General features: G+C 37.4%; 1 protein-coding gene across 10 annotated transcripts in view; it reads left to right on the forward strand.

Moving 5' to 3' along the window:
- Positions 1–15,710, forward strand: part of NR2C1 (nuclear receptor subfamily 2 group C member 1) — a 54,030-nt gene extending 38,320 nt beyond the window's left edge. For 5 of the 10 annotated variants that reach the window (XM_064376874.1, XM_064376875.1, XM_064376873.1 and 2 more), the window contains 4 exons: positions 2,675–2,814; positions 5,357–5,494; positions 8,450–8,555; positions 11,616–12,192. In XM_064376874.1, coding sequence (XP_064232944.1) covers positions 2,675–2,814; positions 5,357–5,494; positions 8,450–8,555; positions 11,616–11,790 — 559 coding nt within the window. In that variant the 3' untranslated portion in view covers positions 11,791–12,192. Of the gene's footprint in view, positions 1–2,674; positions 2,815–5,356; positions 5,495–8,449; positions 8,556–9,629; positions 9,799–11,615; positions 12,193–13,668; positions 14,397–14,662; positions 14,860–15,330 lie in introns of those variants that run through there. The other 5 variants (XR_010342938.1, XR_010342939.1, XR_010342941.1 and 2 more) reach the window with 5 other exon arrangements.
- Positions 15,711–16,280: the final 570 nt, after the last annotated feature.

Genomic DNA, 16,280 nt, shown 5'->3' on the forward strand with positions numbered 1-16,280 from the left:
GACAGTTTCTTGTGGCAAGTAATCCTTCTCAGATACTGAACGGAAAAGAGATCAGCCTGGAATTAAAATTTCACATTAATACTTCTCAGAAAAAACTTGCTGTGACTAAACGGACAGTATTAGCATTTGTTTCAAATATGTTCAATTATGTAATAAAATGTAATGTCATAAATAAGGCTGTGACTCTTAACAAATGATTTCTGTTAAACACACTGTTAAAATTAGGATTTAAAGCTTTATTTATTAAGAAAAAATATGTAAGTACCATTCATCAGGTTGGACATATTTGCTATCGGGATGGACATATTTGCTATCAAGATGTTCTTAACAACTTAAATCTCTCCAAGATGATAGGATAGGATTTAGTAATTCACTCAACAGTTTTTTTTTGAATACCTATTGTATGTCTGTTCTCACCTTAGCACATTTGCCCTTGTTTTCCTTGGGATACTATTCCCCTAGACCTTTCTGGTTTTTGGTTTTTTTTTTTTTTTTAATTTTCTACCATCTTTCTCCACTCAAATGTCACAAACCTCAGAAATGCCTTCTCTAACTACCCTTACCTGAACCTTCCCATTTTCTAATATACATACTTTATAGTAATGTAGAATTTATATTACCTAAAACTAACTTAATGTATATATATTCATATATGTGTGTAATTTATATAAAATATTAAAAATTATATGTTTGTATTTTCCCCTCTTTTTCATGAAGGCAAACTTAATCGACTTAATTGCTATTTCTCCAGTACCTGGCATATACTTTCTCAATTTTTTTTTCTTTTTTGAGACAGGGTATTGCGCCAGGTTAGAGGCTGGAGTGCAGTGCTTCTTCACAGATGCAATCATGGTGCACTACCCCATCAAACTCGTGGCCTCAAGCAATCCTCCTACCTTAACCCTCCTGAGTAGCTGGGACTACAGGCATGTGCCACAGCACCCAGCTAAATCTTTTTTTTTTTTTTTTTTTTTTTTTTTAATACACAGGGTCTGACTCTGTTGCCCAAGGTGGAGTGCAGTGGTGTGATCACAGCTCACTGAAGCCTCGACTTCCCCAGGCTCAGGTGATCCTCCCACCTCAGCCTCCCAAGTAGCTGGCACTACAGGTGTGCACCTCCACACCCAGCTAATTTTTGTATTTTTTGTAGACATAGGGTTTTGCCATGTTCCCCAGACTGATCTGGATCTCCTGGGCTCAAGTGATGTGTCTGCCTCAGCTTCCCAAAGTGCTGGGATTACAGGCATGAGTTACCGCACGCAGCCCCGGCTAATTCTTATATTTTAATTCTTAATAACTCTAAGCAAGATATAGGATATATAGTGTCTCTGCATTTTATATAGTTAGACAGCCTGAGACCTGGGAAGTTTATTTGCCTAATTTCAAATGGATAAGTAGGTTTAAACCATGGTGCTTTGACTCCTGTTAAATACTTTTTCTACTCTCTTATGCTGCTGAGATTACTTACTTAGAAATTCAGGAAAGAACTTTTGACCTTTCTAATCTCTTGTTATTCATAGTAAAATCCTGGGTATCTCATCTGTAGGGATACTAATATCTCATCTCAAACATATTTATTCAGTGAACCATTTTTCTCCTAAAATTGGTTGCTTGCCTACTATAAAATAATTATAGAGGCTGGGAGTGGTGGTTCATGCCTATAATCCGAGCACTTTGGGAGGCCAAGGCAGGCAGATCACCTGAGGTCAGGAGGTCAAGACCAGCCTGGTCAACATGGTGAAACTCTGTCTCTACTAAAAATTCAAAAATTAGCTGTGTGTGGTGGTACATGCCTATAATCCCAGCTACTCGGGAGGCTGAGGCACAAAAATTGAACCCAGGAGGCAGAGGTTGCAGTGAGCTGAGATTGTGCCATTATACTCCAGCCTGGGTGATAGAGCAAGACTCTGTCTCAAAAAAAATAAAATAAAATAATTCGAATTGCCCTTTCTTTTTAACAGTATTTACCTGTATTCAGAGCAAAAGAAAGCTTGGAAAAGGTGGTTGTTGGTCTTTTTTTTTTTTTTTTTTTTTTTTTTTTTTTTTGAGACAAGAGTTTCGCTCGTTACCCAGGCTGGAGTGCAATGGCACAATCTAGGCTCACCACAACCTCCACCTCCTGGGTTCAAGCAATTCTCCTGCCTCAGCCTCCTGAGTAGCTGGGACTACAGGCGCACGCCACCATGCCCAGCTAATTTTTGTATTTTTAGTAGAGATGGGGTTTCACCATGTTGACCAGGATGGTCTCGATCTCTTGACCTCGTGATCCACCCGCCTCGGCCTCCCAAAGTGCTGGGATTATAGGCATGAGCCACCATGCCTGGCCGGTCATTTTTTTTTTTAATATATGCGTTTGCTTTTATTTTAAGAACAATTTTTATTCCATTTCTATGAAATGTAAAGTTAAAGCCCCAACTTGTTTAGTTTGAAATATTACTTGCAATTGTTCTTACAAACTGGCTGATTGATAATGAGCTAGCTACTATTTAAATGTCTAAGCATTTCTCGTTTCTCATTTTGTTATCAGCTATACAAAACACAGACTCGATCAGATCTTTTCTGGAGTAATTTTAGTTTAGTAATGTGTTATTTTTAAATATTTGGACTAGGTGTAAGGTTTATAAAACTTATTTTAATAATATCTGATTTGTGCTTTTATTACTGTTTTTAATAGGCAAGAAAACAGCATATTACTGGTGAAAGCTTACTGGAATGAACTTTTTACTCTTGGTCTTGCCCAGTGCTGGCAAGTGATGAATGTAGCAACTATATTAGCAACATTTGTCAACTGTCTTCACAATAGTCTTCAACAAGGTAAAAAGCACCTTCCTTATTACCTTTTCCAGGATGTAGGAGGCATGAGTTTCATTAAATGTTATGACTAAAGTTAGATATCTAATAATTATATTAGTGTTTTAGGTACCAAAGCTCTTCTTTAGATAATTTTTACAATTTTATAAATTCACGGGTCATCTAAAAATATTTTTTAAAGAGAGTACAACAAAATTGAAGACAGTATACGTAAGTATGGCAGGCTATTTCAGACTAGGCCTTGTGAATTTTCGTGCAACTATCAAAGAATCCAGGGTGAGCTTAAGTAGAGGTGATCAAATATTTTAAAATATATACTGCTCAACAATTTTTAAACTGCCTTTCTTTATTATAGCCCTTTGAATCCTAAGATACATTGATTTTGTATCAATTCATCAGGATGTATTCTCTCACCTAAACAGTTCTGCAGAGTCAAGGAACAATACTTTTTATTCTATTTTTCCTTTCCTAGATGCCAAGGTAATTGCAGCTCTCATTCATTTCACGAAACGACCACTCACTGACTTATAAATGCTTAACTATAGAATGGCTTCTGATTACCCCAAACGGTGCCCCATCAACAAATGGGGAAAATTGCCTTTTGAGCTCAGGAATAATTTATAAATTGGGGACTACCTTTTAGTTCCCAGCATATTCTATTTCTTATTGTTTTATATAATTTTTAAGTCATTTGCTTCTTCCTTATATTTAATAGCAGAGGGGTAATCACCTTAAAATGTCATCCAAAATAGATCTACTAGAAGGCAGCATCACATTCCCGTCTTATTTACGGACTCCTCCCCCTGGTTCATGTCCTACATGCTTGGAATGGTTATAAAGCCTACCTTCAGGAAAGCTGTGGTTGACTAATTACTAATGGATGTGTTGTACATATGTCCCTCTGCTATAAATTAAAATCTTTTTTTCCCCAAAGTCAGTAACACACTTTTAAGTATTAAAATCTTCATTGTAAAATTCTGCTTCAGTTTTCTTTCTTCTTAACAATATTTTTACTAAGTATTTGTTTTTATTAAGTAGTCTTGGTAGTAAAACACGTAGATGGTTTTGCTCATTTTTTCCCAACCAATATAAGTTTAAATAAAGTCCTTTTACCAAAATTTGAATCTTATTCTAGTTTTCCAGTGTTTTAGATGGTTATCTTTACATTCTATCTTCTCAAAGGTGTATCTTGAAAGCAAACATTTCAGCCAGGCGGGGTGGCTCACGCCTATAATCCCAGCACTTTGGGAGGCTGAGGTGAGATTGCTTGAGCCTAGAAGTTTGAGACCAGCCTGGACAATATAGTGGTACCCCACCTCTACAAAAAAGTTTTAAAGATTAGTTGACCATGGTGGCACATACCTGTAGTCCCAGCTACTTAGGCAGAGGATTACTTGAGCCCAGGAATTTAAGGTTGCAGTGAGCTACGATTGCACCACTGCACCCTAGCCTGGCCAACAGATTGAGACCCATTTCTTTTTCTTTTTCTTTTTTTTTAAAAAGGAGCCATTACGTTTAAAGTTTTCTTTCTTTTTTTTTTTTTTTAACCAAGTCAGGCACCATAAACATTGAAATAATCTATTTTTTATATATAATTTTTTTTCCAAAAGCAATTACCATGAGAAACTAATTCATTTTTTAAAAGTACTTTTGCAACATCAAAAGAATTAAGATGAAATATAAACCTGGCTGGGTGCAGTGCCTCACAATTTGGGAGGCTGAAGCAGGCAGATCACTAGGTCAGGAGTTCAAGACCAGCCTGGCCAACATGGGGAAACCTTGACTCTACTAAAAATACAAAATTTCGCCATGCATGGTGATGTGCACCTGTAGTCCCTGCTATTCGGGAGGCTGAGGTGGGAGAATTGTTTGAACCCAGGAGGTGGAGGTTGCAGTGAGTCAGGATCGCCCAATGCACTCCAGCCTTGGGCGACAGAGCGAGACTCTTGTCTCAAAAAAAAAAAAAAAAAAAAAAGAAATATAAACCTTTCTACTTAGAATTTTTATACAGATTATATACTAACAGCTTGTTGTTGTTGAATGAACAGTATCTTAAGATGATTAGTTTTAGCTATAATTGTAGAAATACTGAATTTTAAACATTTCTACATTGGTTATACTCAGAGCTTAAAATTCATGAGAGGAAGGCCAGGCACAGTGACTCATGCCTGTAATCCACAACACTTTGGGAAGTATAGGTAGGCTAATCACTTGAGCCCAGGAGTTCAAGACTAGCCTGGGCAACATGGTGAAAGCCCATCTTTATGAAAAATACAAAAATTAGCCGGGCACAGAAGCATGCACCTCTAGCCCGAGCTACTTGGAAAGCTGAGGCAGGAGAATTGCTTGAGTCCAGGAGGCGGAGGTTGCAGTGAGCCAAGATCGCCCCACTGCACTCCAGCCTGGACAACAGGAGTAAAACCCTGTCTCAAAAAAAAATTAAGAATTAGAAAATTTTTCACAATTCCTGAGGGAAATATATTGGATGAAAGTAGTTGTTCATTTTAGACAAAAATTATAAGCATTTGTTTATTTTTAATTAAAGATAAAATGTCAACAGAAAGAAGAAAATTGTTGATGGACCACATCTTCCGACTACAGGAGTTTTGTAACAGCATGGTTAAACTCTGCATTGATGGATATGAATATGCCTACCTGAAGGCAATAGTACTCTTCAGTCCAGGTATATAAACATTTACTATTCATTCAAAATAAAATGTTTCAGGATGTAGAGAAATAGAAACCCTCATATGTTGCAAGTGGGAATGTAAAATGGTACAGTTGCTTTGGAAAAGAGTAGTAGTTCTTCAAAAGGTTAAACATGGAGTTATATGACTCAGCAGCTTCACTCTTGTCAACCTAAGAGAAATGAAAATATATATCTGTGCAAGAATGTGTATCTAAATAATCAGAGCAGCATTATTCATAATAGCCAAAAAGTGGAGATGACCCAAATGTCTGTCAACAGATGAAGAAATAAATAAAATGTAACATACATACAATGGAATATCATTAAGGCATAAAAAGGAAGGAAATTCTAGTACCTACTACAACACGGATGAACCTTTAAAATGTTCTGCTAAATGAAAGAAGCCAGTCATATTGTTTGATTTCATTTATATAAAATATGCAAAATAGGCAAACCTGTATAGACATAAAATAGGTAAGTGGTTGCCACAGGCTAAGGAAAGGGAAGAAATGGGAAGTGATTGCTAATAAGTAAAGTGGTTTTTTTTTTTTTGGAGTGACAAAAATGTTCCAAAATTAGATTGTTTTGATGGTTGTACAACTCTATGAAAATACTAAAAACTATTGAATTGTATATAAGTTTTTTGAGTCTCACTCTCTCACCCAGGCTGGAGTGCAACGGCACAATCTTGGTTCACTGCAACCTCTGCCTCCCATGTTCAAGTGATTCTCCTGCCTTAGCCTCCACAGTAGCTGGGATTAGAGGCATACACCACCACGCCTGGCTCATTTTTGTATTTTCAGTAGAGACAAGTTTCACTATGTTGGCCAAGCTGATGTTGAACTCATGACCTAAGGTGATCTGCTGGCCTTGCTTAGCCTCCCAGAGTTCTGGGATTACAACCATCAGCCACTGCACCCAGCCTGAATTGTATACTTTAAATTGGTGAATTTTAACGATGTTAGACATTGATCGGGATATGAAAAGGGAGGTTGAGAAGTCAGTGAAATAATATGATAGACTTTGGCAGGGTGCAATAGCTCATGCTTGTAATCCCTACACTTTGAGAGGCCAAGGTGGGAGCATTGGTCAGAAGTTTGAGAAGCCTGGGCATCATAATGAGACCTGTTCTCTACAAAAACCAAAATGGAAAAAATCAGCTGGATGTGCTGGTGTGCACCTGTAGTCTCAGCTACTCAGGAGGCTGAGGTGGCAGGATCACTTGAGACTGAGAGTTTGAGGCTGCAGTGAGCTCTGCTTACACCACTGCATTGTAGCCTGGGAGACAGAGAGAGATGCTGTCTCAGAAATAAAATATAAAAAATATTATAGACCTCTATTTCTGTTGCCACATCAAGGTATATAAAAAATTATGAAACCATAAATATCATCTCTATCAAAACAATTATAATAGAAATATGAAACACTCTAAGCATTTCAGTGGTCACTATAACATTTCCCAAAAACAAATTTTAAAAGAACTTCATAAAAATTATGCCTTGAATTCTTAGGTGTGTATTTTTAGGCATTACTAAATGGCACAATGAGAGATGAGTATTACTTTGATGATGGGTTAAATTTCCAAACATCTTATATGAGTTACCAACAAATAGAAAAACTGGTCTCAGGGCCAGGCGCGGTGGCTGAAGCCTGTAATCCCAGCACTTTGGGAGGCCGAGGCGGGTGGATCACGAGGTCAAGAGATCAAGACCATCCTGGTCAACACGGTGAAACCCCGTCTCTACTAATACAAAAAAAAAAAAAAAATTAGCTGGGCATGGTGGCGCGTGCCTGTAATCCCAGCTACTCAGGAGGCTGAGGCAGGAGAATTGCCTGAACCCAGGAGGCAGAGGTTGCGGTGAGCCGAGATTACGCCATTGCACTCCAGCCTGGGTAACAAGAGCGAAACTCCGTCTCAAAAAAAAAAAAAAAGAAAAACTGGTTTCTTGTTTCCTGCCAGTTTACAGTTTTCATAGATGATAAAATGATGGTAAACTCTCAATAATCAATTTCTGAGTAAAAGAAATTGTTCTCTAAGTTAGGTTCTGTATTTTTCATTCTGATACATGTCTCTGTTCTGTGCATCATAATAAAATTATCTGAGGAAACCTGCTTCTTTCTGCCAGTGATACCAGTAAGAACATTAAAGTCTGTTGTACTGTTTCTTCTCATGTTTCTTATGAGTTAGTAACATATGTCTATTCTTATCACAATTTGTCACCTTCATTTTCCTTAGGTGAAAATTGACAGAACATAGATTTGAAGTTTAAATTCTAATGTATTGATTCTAATTTTATTTTACTAAGTATTTTTAGGATTTTCCATTTATTACTTTTTAAAATTTTCATCCATGAGAACAGAGCTTTCCATATTCAACATTTCTTAAGCAAGGCATAATTTTTATGAAGTTCTTTTAATATTTCTGTTTTTGTTAAATGTTACAATGATCATTGAAAAGTGTATAGATTATTTCATATTTCTGTTATAATTTTCCTGAGATGATATTTATGGTTTCATAATTTCTTATATACCCTTTTACCTAAAATTAATGGAATTTTTGTCTTATAAAAATATGGCATAGAATATAATCTGCAAATATTTCATGGATTTAAAATGTCTTTTTAAGCTGAGTCATTTTAGCCTTTTGCTCTTGTTAAAAGCAACGTTACCAAATGCCTTCCTTTTGGAATGGAGAGAAAACTGTTTATTTTGATAACACCCACTTGTTTTTTATTAGTTGTTGGCATATGTATATGAGATAAAAAATAATTTTAAATATGTAAAATATAGTGCTTGGTGCACAGTAGGTGGGCTCAGTCAGTATTTGTGGAATGAATGAGCCACACATTTTATGATAGGGTTCTTTTTTGACTTAACTATTCTTTCCATCTCCACTGTCTTAAATGAACATTCAGAACTAGGGTGCCAATGTATTCTTTAATGTTTCAGATCATCCAGGCCTAGAAAACATGGAACAGATAGAGAAATTTCAGGAAAAAGCTTATGTGGAATTCCAAGATTATATAACCAAAACATATCCAGATGACACTTACAGGTATCTAGAGTTAAATGCTATATTATTAAAATAATTTAAAAACCTTTTGTGGCTCTGTTAATCTCATTATTTCTAGTCTTATAGTAATTATGCATTTTAGGCCATCTTAACCTTTGAAATACTAATGCTATAAAAAATAGTATTGCATTGTTGCAAGTACGTTACATAAAATATTTCATCCAGTTCTTACATTTTATATAAGAGGAGACTTCAACACAGACAGGTTAACTTTACTCAAGGTCACACAGTAAATGATAGCACCTGTCAATGAACCCAGGTAGTCTGACTCTAAGTCCAAACTCTTTTTTCTTCAGATGAAATAATGAATTTTGTTAGTAAAAAGAGGATAAAAAATAATCAGAAACCAGCCTAGACAACATGGTGAAACCCTGTCTCTACAAAACAATGCAAAAATTAGCCGGGGGTGGTGGCATGCCTATAGTCCCAGCTACCCAGGAAGCTGAGGTGAGACTGCAATGAGCTGTGATCACTTTGCTACACTCCAGTCTGCGTGACAGAGCGAGACCCTGTCTAAAATAATACTAAAAAATAACAAACAACATTAGACTGTTTTATAATTAATTTTGAAACATGGCTTATGAAATTCTCTCCAAGCTATTGCTCGCCAATGTTCTTTGAGAAACCTTTTTTTAAGAGCCACATTCTTTTTAAAGAGGGACATTATAGCCAAGGGGTAAGCACATGGTTACAGAGCCAGAGCATCTGGATTTGAATCCTGACTCCGGCATTTACAAGTTTCATAACCTTGGGCACATTTCCTTACCTATAAATGGAGATAATAATAGTGTTCACTTTTTACAATTATTTTAAGGATTAAATCAGTTAATTTATGTAAAGTGCTTAAGACTGTGCCTATCATATAGTAAAGGCTATGTGTGTTTGCTTGTAATAAATAAAACATTTTATTAGTTTAGCATACTTCAAACTAGTAAAATAACATTTTTAAATAAAAAATTTTTTTATATATTAAATAATGTAGATTTATAAACCAGTCTCATCTCAAATATCAGCCTTAGTTTATCTAACTTGTTTTCCTATCCTGCTTTCTACCAGTTCTGTAGATGCTGAGTAATTTGTGGATGCTGAGTAATTTGAGAAGTAGAGCACACAGCTACAGGAAGATCACTTCATCCTGGGGGCTGCTGGTCTCATTTGGTCTGAAGTGTTAAGAGTGCAAGGCCTTAGAACAGAAGGATAAACCCACCACAATCTTTTTGGAAAGGTGGTTTTGTTGTGGTTGTTTTTCAGCATCTTTAAAAGTTACTCTAGGCCAGGCGCGGTGGCTCACACCTGTAATCCCAGCACTTTGGGAGGCCAGGGCGGGTGGATCACCTAAGGTCAGGAATTCGAGACCAGCCTGGCCAACGTGGTGAAACCTCATCTCCACTGAAAATGCAAAAATTAGCTGGGCATGGTGGCGGACACCTGTAATCTCAGCTATTTGGGAGGCTGAGGTAGGAGAATCACTTGAACCCGGGAGGAGGAGGAGGTTGCAGTGAGCCAAGATCGAGCCATTGCGCTCCAGCCTGGGTGACAGAGTAAGACTCGTCAAAAAAAAAAAAGGTCACTCTATACCTCATTATACAAATAAATTTTTTCTCCTTTGTGACTGCAACTCTCAGTTTTTTACGTTCTTGGTTACTTAAAAACAATACATTATCCTTGGATAGTAGTTTTCAACTTATAAGGCAGTTTCACACAAGATAGGGTCTTGCCCTAAGGAACCTCACCACCTGGCACAGAAACTGGCAGGGATCATTTCATTCATCCTCGCAACAGCACTGTGAGAGACAGTGAGTAAGTGGCATGCACACGTTTATATAGGTAGTGGGCAGTTCAATCAAGATTTGAACCCAACGGTCTTAATTCCACGTTCTGTGCTCTTCCCAGTAATAGCAACTGTTGCCTGTTTTGCCATTTCCAGTAGTTTTTTTTTGCAGAGCAAAACCAAGAAAATGTCTTATGTCCTGATAACACAAAACATTGTCATTCTTAAAACCTGAAAGGAGTTACTAAGCCTTTTTTTTTTTTTTTTTTTTTTTGAGGCAGAGTATTGCTGTTACCCAGGCTGGAGTGCAGTGGCATGATCTCGGCTCACTGCAACTTCCACCTCCCAAGTTCAAGCAATGCTTGTGATTATCTTGCTTCAGCCTCCCGAGTGGCTGGGGTTACAGGCATGTGCCACCATGCCTGGCTAGTTTTTCTGTATTTTTAGTAGAGACAAGGTTTCACCACGTTGGTTAGGCTGGTCACGTGTGGCCAATTGTTTTTTGGGTTTTTTTTGTTTTTTTGTTTTTTTTTGGTATTTTTAGTAGAGATGAGGTTTCACCACGTTGGCCAGACTGGTCTCAAACTTCTGATGTCAAGTGATCTGTCCACCTTGGCCTCCCAGAGTGCTGCAATTACAGGCGTGAGCCACTGACCTCCAGCCACCATTCTTAAATGTATAATTTGGCCTGGCACAGGGGCTTGTGCCTATAATCTCAGTACTTTGGGAAGCCAGTGCAGGAGGATTGCTTGAGCCCAGCACTGTGAGACCAGCCTGGGTAACATAGCGAGACCTTGTCTCTACAAAAACAAAAACACTTAGCCGGGCATGGTGGCATGGAGCCACAGCTACTTGGGAGGCTGAGGCGGGGAGGATCATTCGAGCCCAAGGAATTGAGCCTGCAGCGAGATCATACCACTGCACTCCAGTTTGGTCAGCACAGTGAGGCCCTCTCTCAAAAAAAAAAAAAAAAGTTGTATAACTTGATGCATGGTTTCACAACTCAGCTCTGCGGTCCTTACAGCCAAGTGGAAGCAGTACACGGTAGCATTAAGAGCAGGGCTTTCCCCTGTGGAGTCTGTCAGACTGCATTAATACCCAAGTAATTGCCATATACTGTAAGGCTTGAGAATACTAAAGTTTTGATTTTAACTTTTGAAAATAATATCTTTATTAAATTAGGCCACATGCAGAAATTACTCATACTTTTCTACTAAATTTCTTTCTGGTTTACAACCTTGTTCCTCACCCTTTTTACTTTCTTTCTTTAGGTTATCCAGACTACTACTCAGATTGCCAGCTTTAAGACTGATGAACGCTACCATCACTGAAGAATTGTTTTTCAAAGGTCTCATTGGCAACATACGAATTGACAGTGTTATCCCACATATTTTGAAAATGGAGCCTGCAGATTATAACTCTCAAATAATTGGTCACAGCATTTGAAAGCTACAACTCCAAAGCTATAAACTTAACTGTTCTTTGCCAGAACACAAGACACCAAATTGAACTCATTGCTTTTGGGGCATCTGGACATTTTTACTTTAAAAATTAACCAAAATCCAAGGTATTTTTATTTTAGCTTCCTTAAGAATTTTTGAAGTGACTGGGCAGGCAGCAGAAATTAAATGAATTTTTCTTCCTGATTCCTTTAAATGAATAAGAAACACTACAAACTGATTCTTGGTGAAGATGATATCTGAAGCTGTTACCTCTTGATTATCTAAACTAAGCTCTCATTCTATTTTATAAAACAAATAAATTAGTCTGTCTTTTCTGAATTGTGTTCTAGTCATATTTAACTTCATTATGAACGAATAAAAATACTTAATGGCCAGAAATCCCTAACGAGGAGTTAGTTCCTTGCATTTTACTCTGCCATAATAATTTTTGTTTAATTACCATATCAAAATAAGATTATTATATGCTTATTGGTATAATGACTATATTATAACTATAGGAAATAATTGAATATATATTTTTGTTTTCTGTAAATATGGTGTCCCTTAGCATATACCACACTTATTGCTGGCGGTAAGATAGGCCTTTTATGATCTTAAGAGTTGACATTTTTAATGTATATTATTAGTTACAAGCACTTTTTATTTATATAGTAGAAAATTGTTTTTGAGAATAAGCTAGTATTGATATTTTAATATTTTTAGCTTACTGCTGTGTTTTTTTGTTTTCATTTATAGAAGTGGGATTTCACTGTGTTGCCCAGTCTGGTCTCAAACTCCTGGGTTCAAGTATTCCTGCCTGAGCTTCCCAAAGTACTGGGATTACGGGTGTGTGCCACTGTGCCTGGCCTACTGCTATCTTTTGAAAGTAATAGAGACTAGCCAGGCATGGTGTCTCATGCTTATAATCCCAGCACTTTGGGAGGCTGAGGCAGGCAGATTGCTTGAGCTCAGGAGTTCAAGACCAGCCTGGGCATTACAGTGAGACCCTGTCTCTATAAAAAGAAAGACAGTAATAGAGACTAAGCGAGCCCAAAATGTTTCACTATTTCAAAAAAGATATTAAAATTGTTGCTCTTTCATTCCATAAAAAGGATCTGATCTCTCTCCCACTTTGCTGACCTGAATTAGAGTTTCCCAACCCTGTCATACGTGGATTTTAGCCAATTTCTTTTAGGTCACTAACAAAAATCATCCAATTTGTCAAATAATGGGTTTATCATAGCCAATCCATGTTCTCAAGGCAAGTTTAAACCTTATTTTGAAGGTATTGATAATTTTTTAAAATAAATATGTGCTGATTTTTTTCACTGTAAAGCATGGAAAGTTTGCTTTAACAACGGTATAAGAATCAGCCTGAAGTCTTCTGCTACAACAAATGCATTTTAGACTCCTCAAATGTCTTTGACAGTAATTTTTTTTATTTTTGAGACGGAGTTTTGCTTTTGTTGCCCAGGCTGGAGTGCAATAGTGCCATCTTGGCTTACAGCAACCTTTGCCTCCTGGGTTCAAGCAATTCTCCTGCCTCAGCCTCCCAGGTAGCTGGGATTACAGGCATGTGCCACACGCCCGGCTAATTCTGTATTTTTGGTAGAGATGGGGTTTCTCCTGTTGGTCAGGCTGGTCTCAAACTCCCGACCTCAGGTGATCCGCCCACCTTGGCATCCCAAAGTGCTGGGATTACAGGCATGAGCCACCATGCCCGGCCAGTAATTTATTTATTTTTTTTAAGCAAACCTGATACTGTTAACTATTTCTTTGCTCTGATTTCTTGATGAATTATTTTGGTATGTTTGTTGATTTTTAAAACAAACAAACTTGGATAATACACTGCACAATTTTTTTTTTTTTTTTTTTTTTTTAGATGGAGTTTCGCTCTTGTTACCTCGGCTCACCGCAACCTCCGCCTCCTGGGTTCAGGCAATTATCCTGCCTCAGCCTCCCAAGTAGCTGGGACTACAGTCATGCGCCACCATGCCCAGCTAATTTTTGTATTTTTAGTAGAGACAGGGTTTCACTTTGTTGGCCAGCATGGTCTCGATCTCTTGACCTCGTGATCCACCCGCCTCGGCCTCCCAAAGTGCTGGGATTATAGGCGTGAGCCACCACATCCGGCCTCAGTACACTTTTTATAAAGATTTTTGCAATAGAAAAGCTGAGGTTTTTGTGGGGCTGTGGATTTTATTGCTTACTACTTTATATTAATCAAAAGTTTGAAAATAACAACTTACAGTCTTTACTGGTTTACTAAGGGAAATTTTTTCCCGTATTTAACACATGATCTTAGTCAACGATTTTATTTATAATTATCAGCTAAAGAAACTACATTTAGTATAAATGTAGTATAAATGTACTCGAATGAAAAATCAGTAGTTTATACATTTATAAATACAACATAATAAGCCAAGGAATCAGGGAAATAATCCTTGAAAATAATGTACTAATGGTTAATTAAGATGTTTCAGGTGTTTTTCTGATTAAATTTGTTGTTATATTTGGAAGAATTCTTAAAACTATATTAAAATGTGATTTACATTACAAATTTCTGTATCTTACCAATATATTTGTAAATATATTCATTTTCCTATTCAATGATTGCTTATCCTTCATTTGTTCCATTGTATTTTCATCTATAGCAAGTATAGATCTGCTATATTAAGAAAGTTCTAATAAGAATCACTACTGATATAATAGGTTTTTGGCTTTTAGGTGGGGTGATTTTAATTAAAGTACTTCCAGGAAGAGAAAAACATGGAAAACATTTCTATGTCCTATATTTTAGGATTATTTACAATTCAATTTGAAGTCTCCCAGCTAAATACTACAATTAGCTTTTGTTTTCTTTCCTGAAATCTCAGTAAAATGTCCATAAAGAGTAACTATACTGTGACAAATGGAACAAGAGAGAAGAAATCAAAGGATAAAGTAAATTTTTGGGAAACAAAATGCAGGTCAAGAAAGAATGACTAACTTAGTAGAACCAGAACCAAAGGAGCTTTAACTGAGTGACTGCAAAAGTCAACGCAATGAGAAAGAAGCCAGGATACCACACGAGGTAGGTGCTCAGAACCTTGAAGGAACCAGTGCTCAGATGCAGAGATGGTGCTTGAGATGTTAAAAAAAAAGATTGGTTGAAAGTCTGGATACAGAATAATTAAACTATCTTTCCCCAACCCTACTTAAGTCAGATGGAGGCCAGGCATGGTGGCTTATGCCAGTAGTCCTGGTACTTTGGTAGGCCGAGTGAGGTGGATCGTTTGAGTCCAGGAGTTTGAGACCAGCCTAAGCAATGTAGTGAAACCTCATCTCTACCAAAAAAAAAAAAAAAAGTTAGCCAGGCGTGGTAGTGTGAACCTGTAGTCCCAACTACTTGGGAGGCTGAGGTGGGAGGACGGCTTGAGCCTCCTCAAGAGACTGAGGTTGCAGTTAGCCAAGATCATGCCACTGCACTCCATCCTGGGTGACAGACCCTGTCTCAAAAAAAAAAAAAAAATCAGGTGACCACTTTCTGTCCTCCCTTTTCAAGCAGGAGGAGACCAGAGATTAATTCTTTTGAGAAACTGAACTGGAAGAGCATGGACTTAGAGGATACCAGGGATAAAAGAAGGTATGAATAAGATACAGGGTTGAAAATATGGAGGAAATGAAAATCTGCATTTGTATGTGGGCTCCCTACCTTCTCCCAGGATCAAGTCTAGTTTTGTCTGCCACGTTTTTTTCTTTGGAGAAGTAAAATGGCCCCAGAAAAAAGATCTCCGTTTTGGTTGTCCCTTAATGATAAAAATAATAATAATAAAGCCTGTTTACCACCTTATCACTCTTCAATGAAGTGCCCTCCATTTACCAAGTCGTGGGTACGTATTGGGTTTCCATTCAGCTGTTTAGTGCCCTATTATTAAATATGAACTTAGAGCTCAGGATAGCCTGATATTTGAGGAAAATCTCTATACATGAAAGATCAGACATGAGTAGGGAATAGATAAAAAATGCAAAGATCAGAAAAACACTCCCCAAATATAACTAATATTTTGAGAGAAAACAGATGTATCCATAAAAGGAGAACAATGTTATCTAAAAAAATTTTAGAGCAAGGAATTGCCCCTAGAAATTAAAAATGAGAGTCAAGATAATTCATTAGAAGGATTGGGAGATAAAGTTGAGGAATTCACCCTGAAAGTACAACCAAAAGACAAAGGAATAGAAAACAGAATAGAAATGATAAATTAGAGAATCAAATAAGGTCTAACTTTTTTTTTTGGGTGGAGTCTCACTGTCACCCAGGCTGGAGTGCAGTAGGGCAATCTCGGCTCACTGCAACTTCCAACTCCCCAGTTCAAGCAATTCTCCTGCTTCAGCCTCCCCAGTAGCTGGGATTACAGGTGCACGCCACCACGCCCAGCTAATTTTATTTTTAGTAGAGATGGGATTTCTCCATGTTGGCCAGGCTGATCTCAAACTCCTGACCTCAAATGATCT

The sequence above is a fragment of the Aotus nancymaae genome, unplaced genomic scaffold (genome assembly GCF_030222135.1).
Source record: "Aotus nancymaae isolate 86718 unplaced genomic scaffold, 86718_ANA_hifiasm-v0.15.2.pri h1tg000016l, whole genome shotgun sequence".
NCBI lineage: Eukaryota > Metazoa > Chordata > Mammalia > Primates > Aotidae > Aotus > Aotus nancymaae.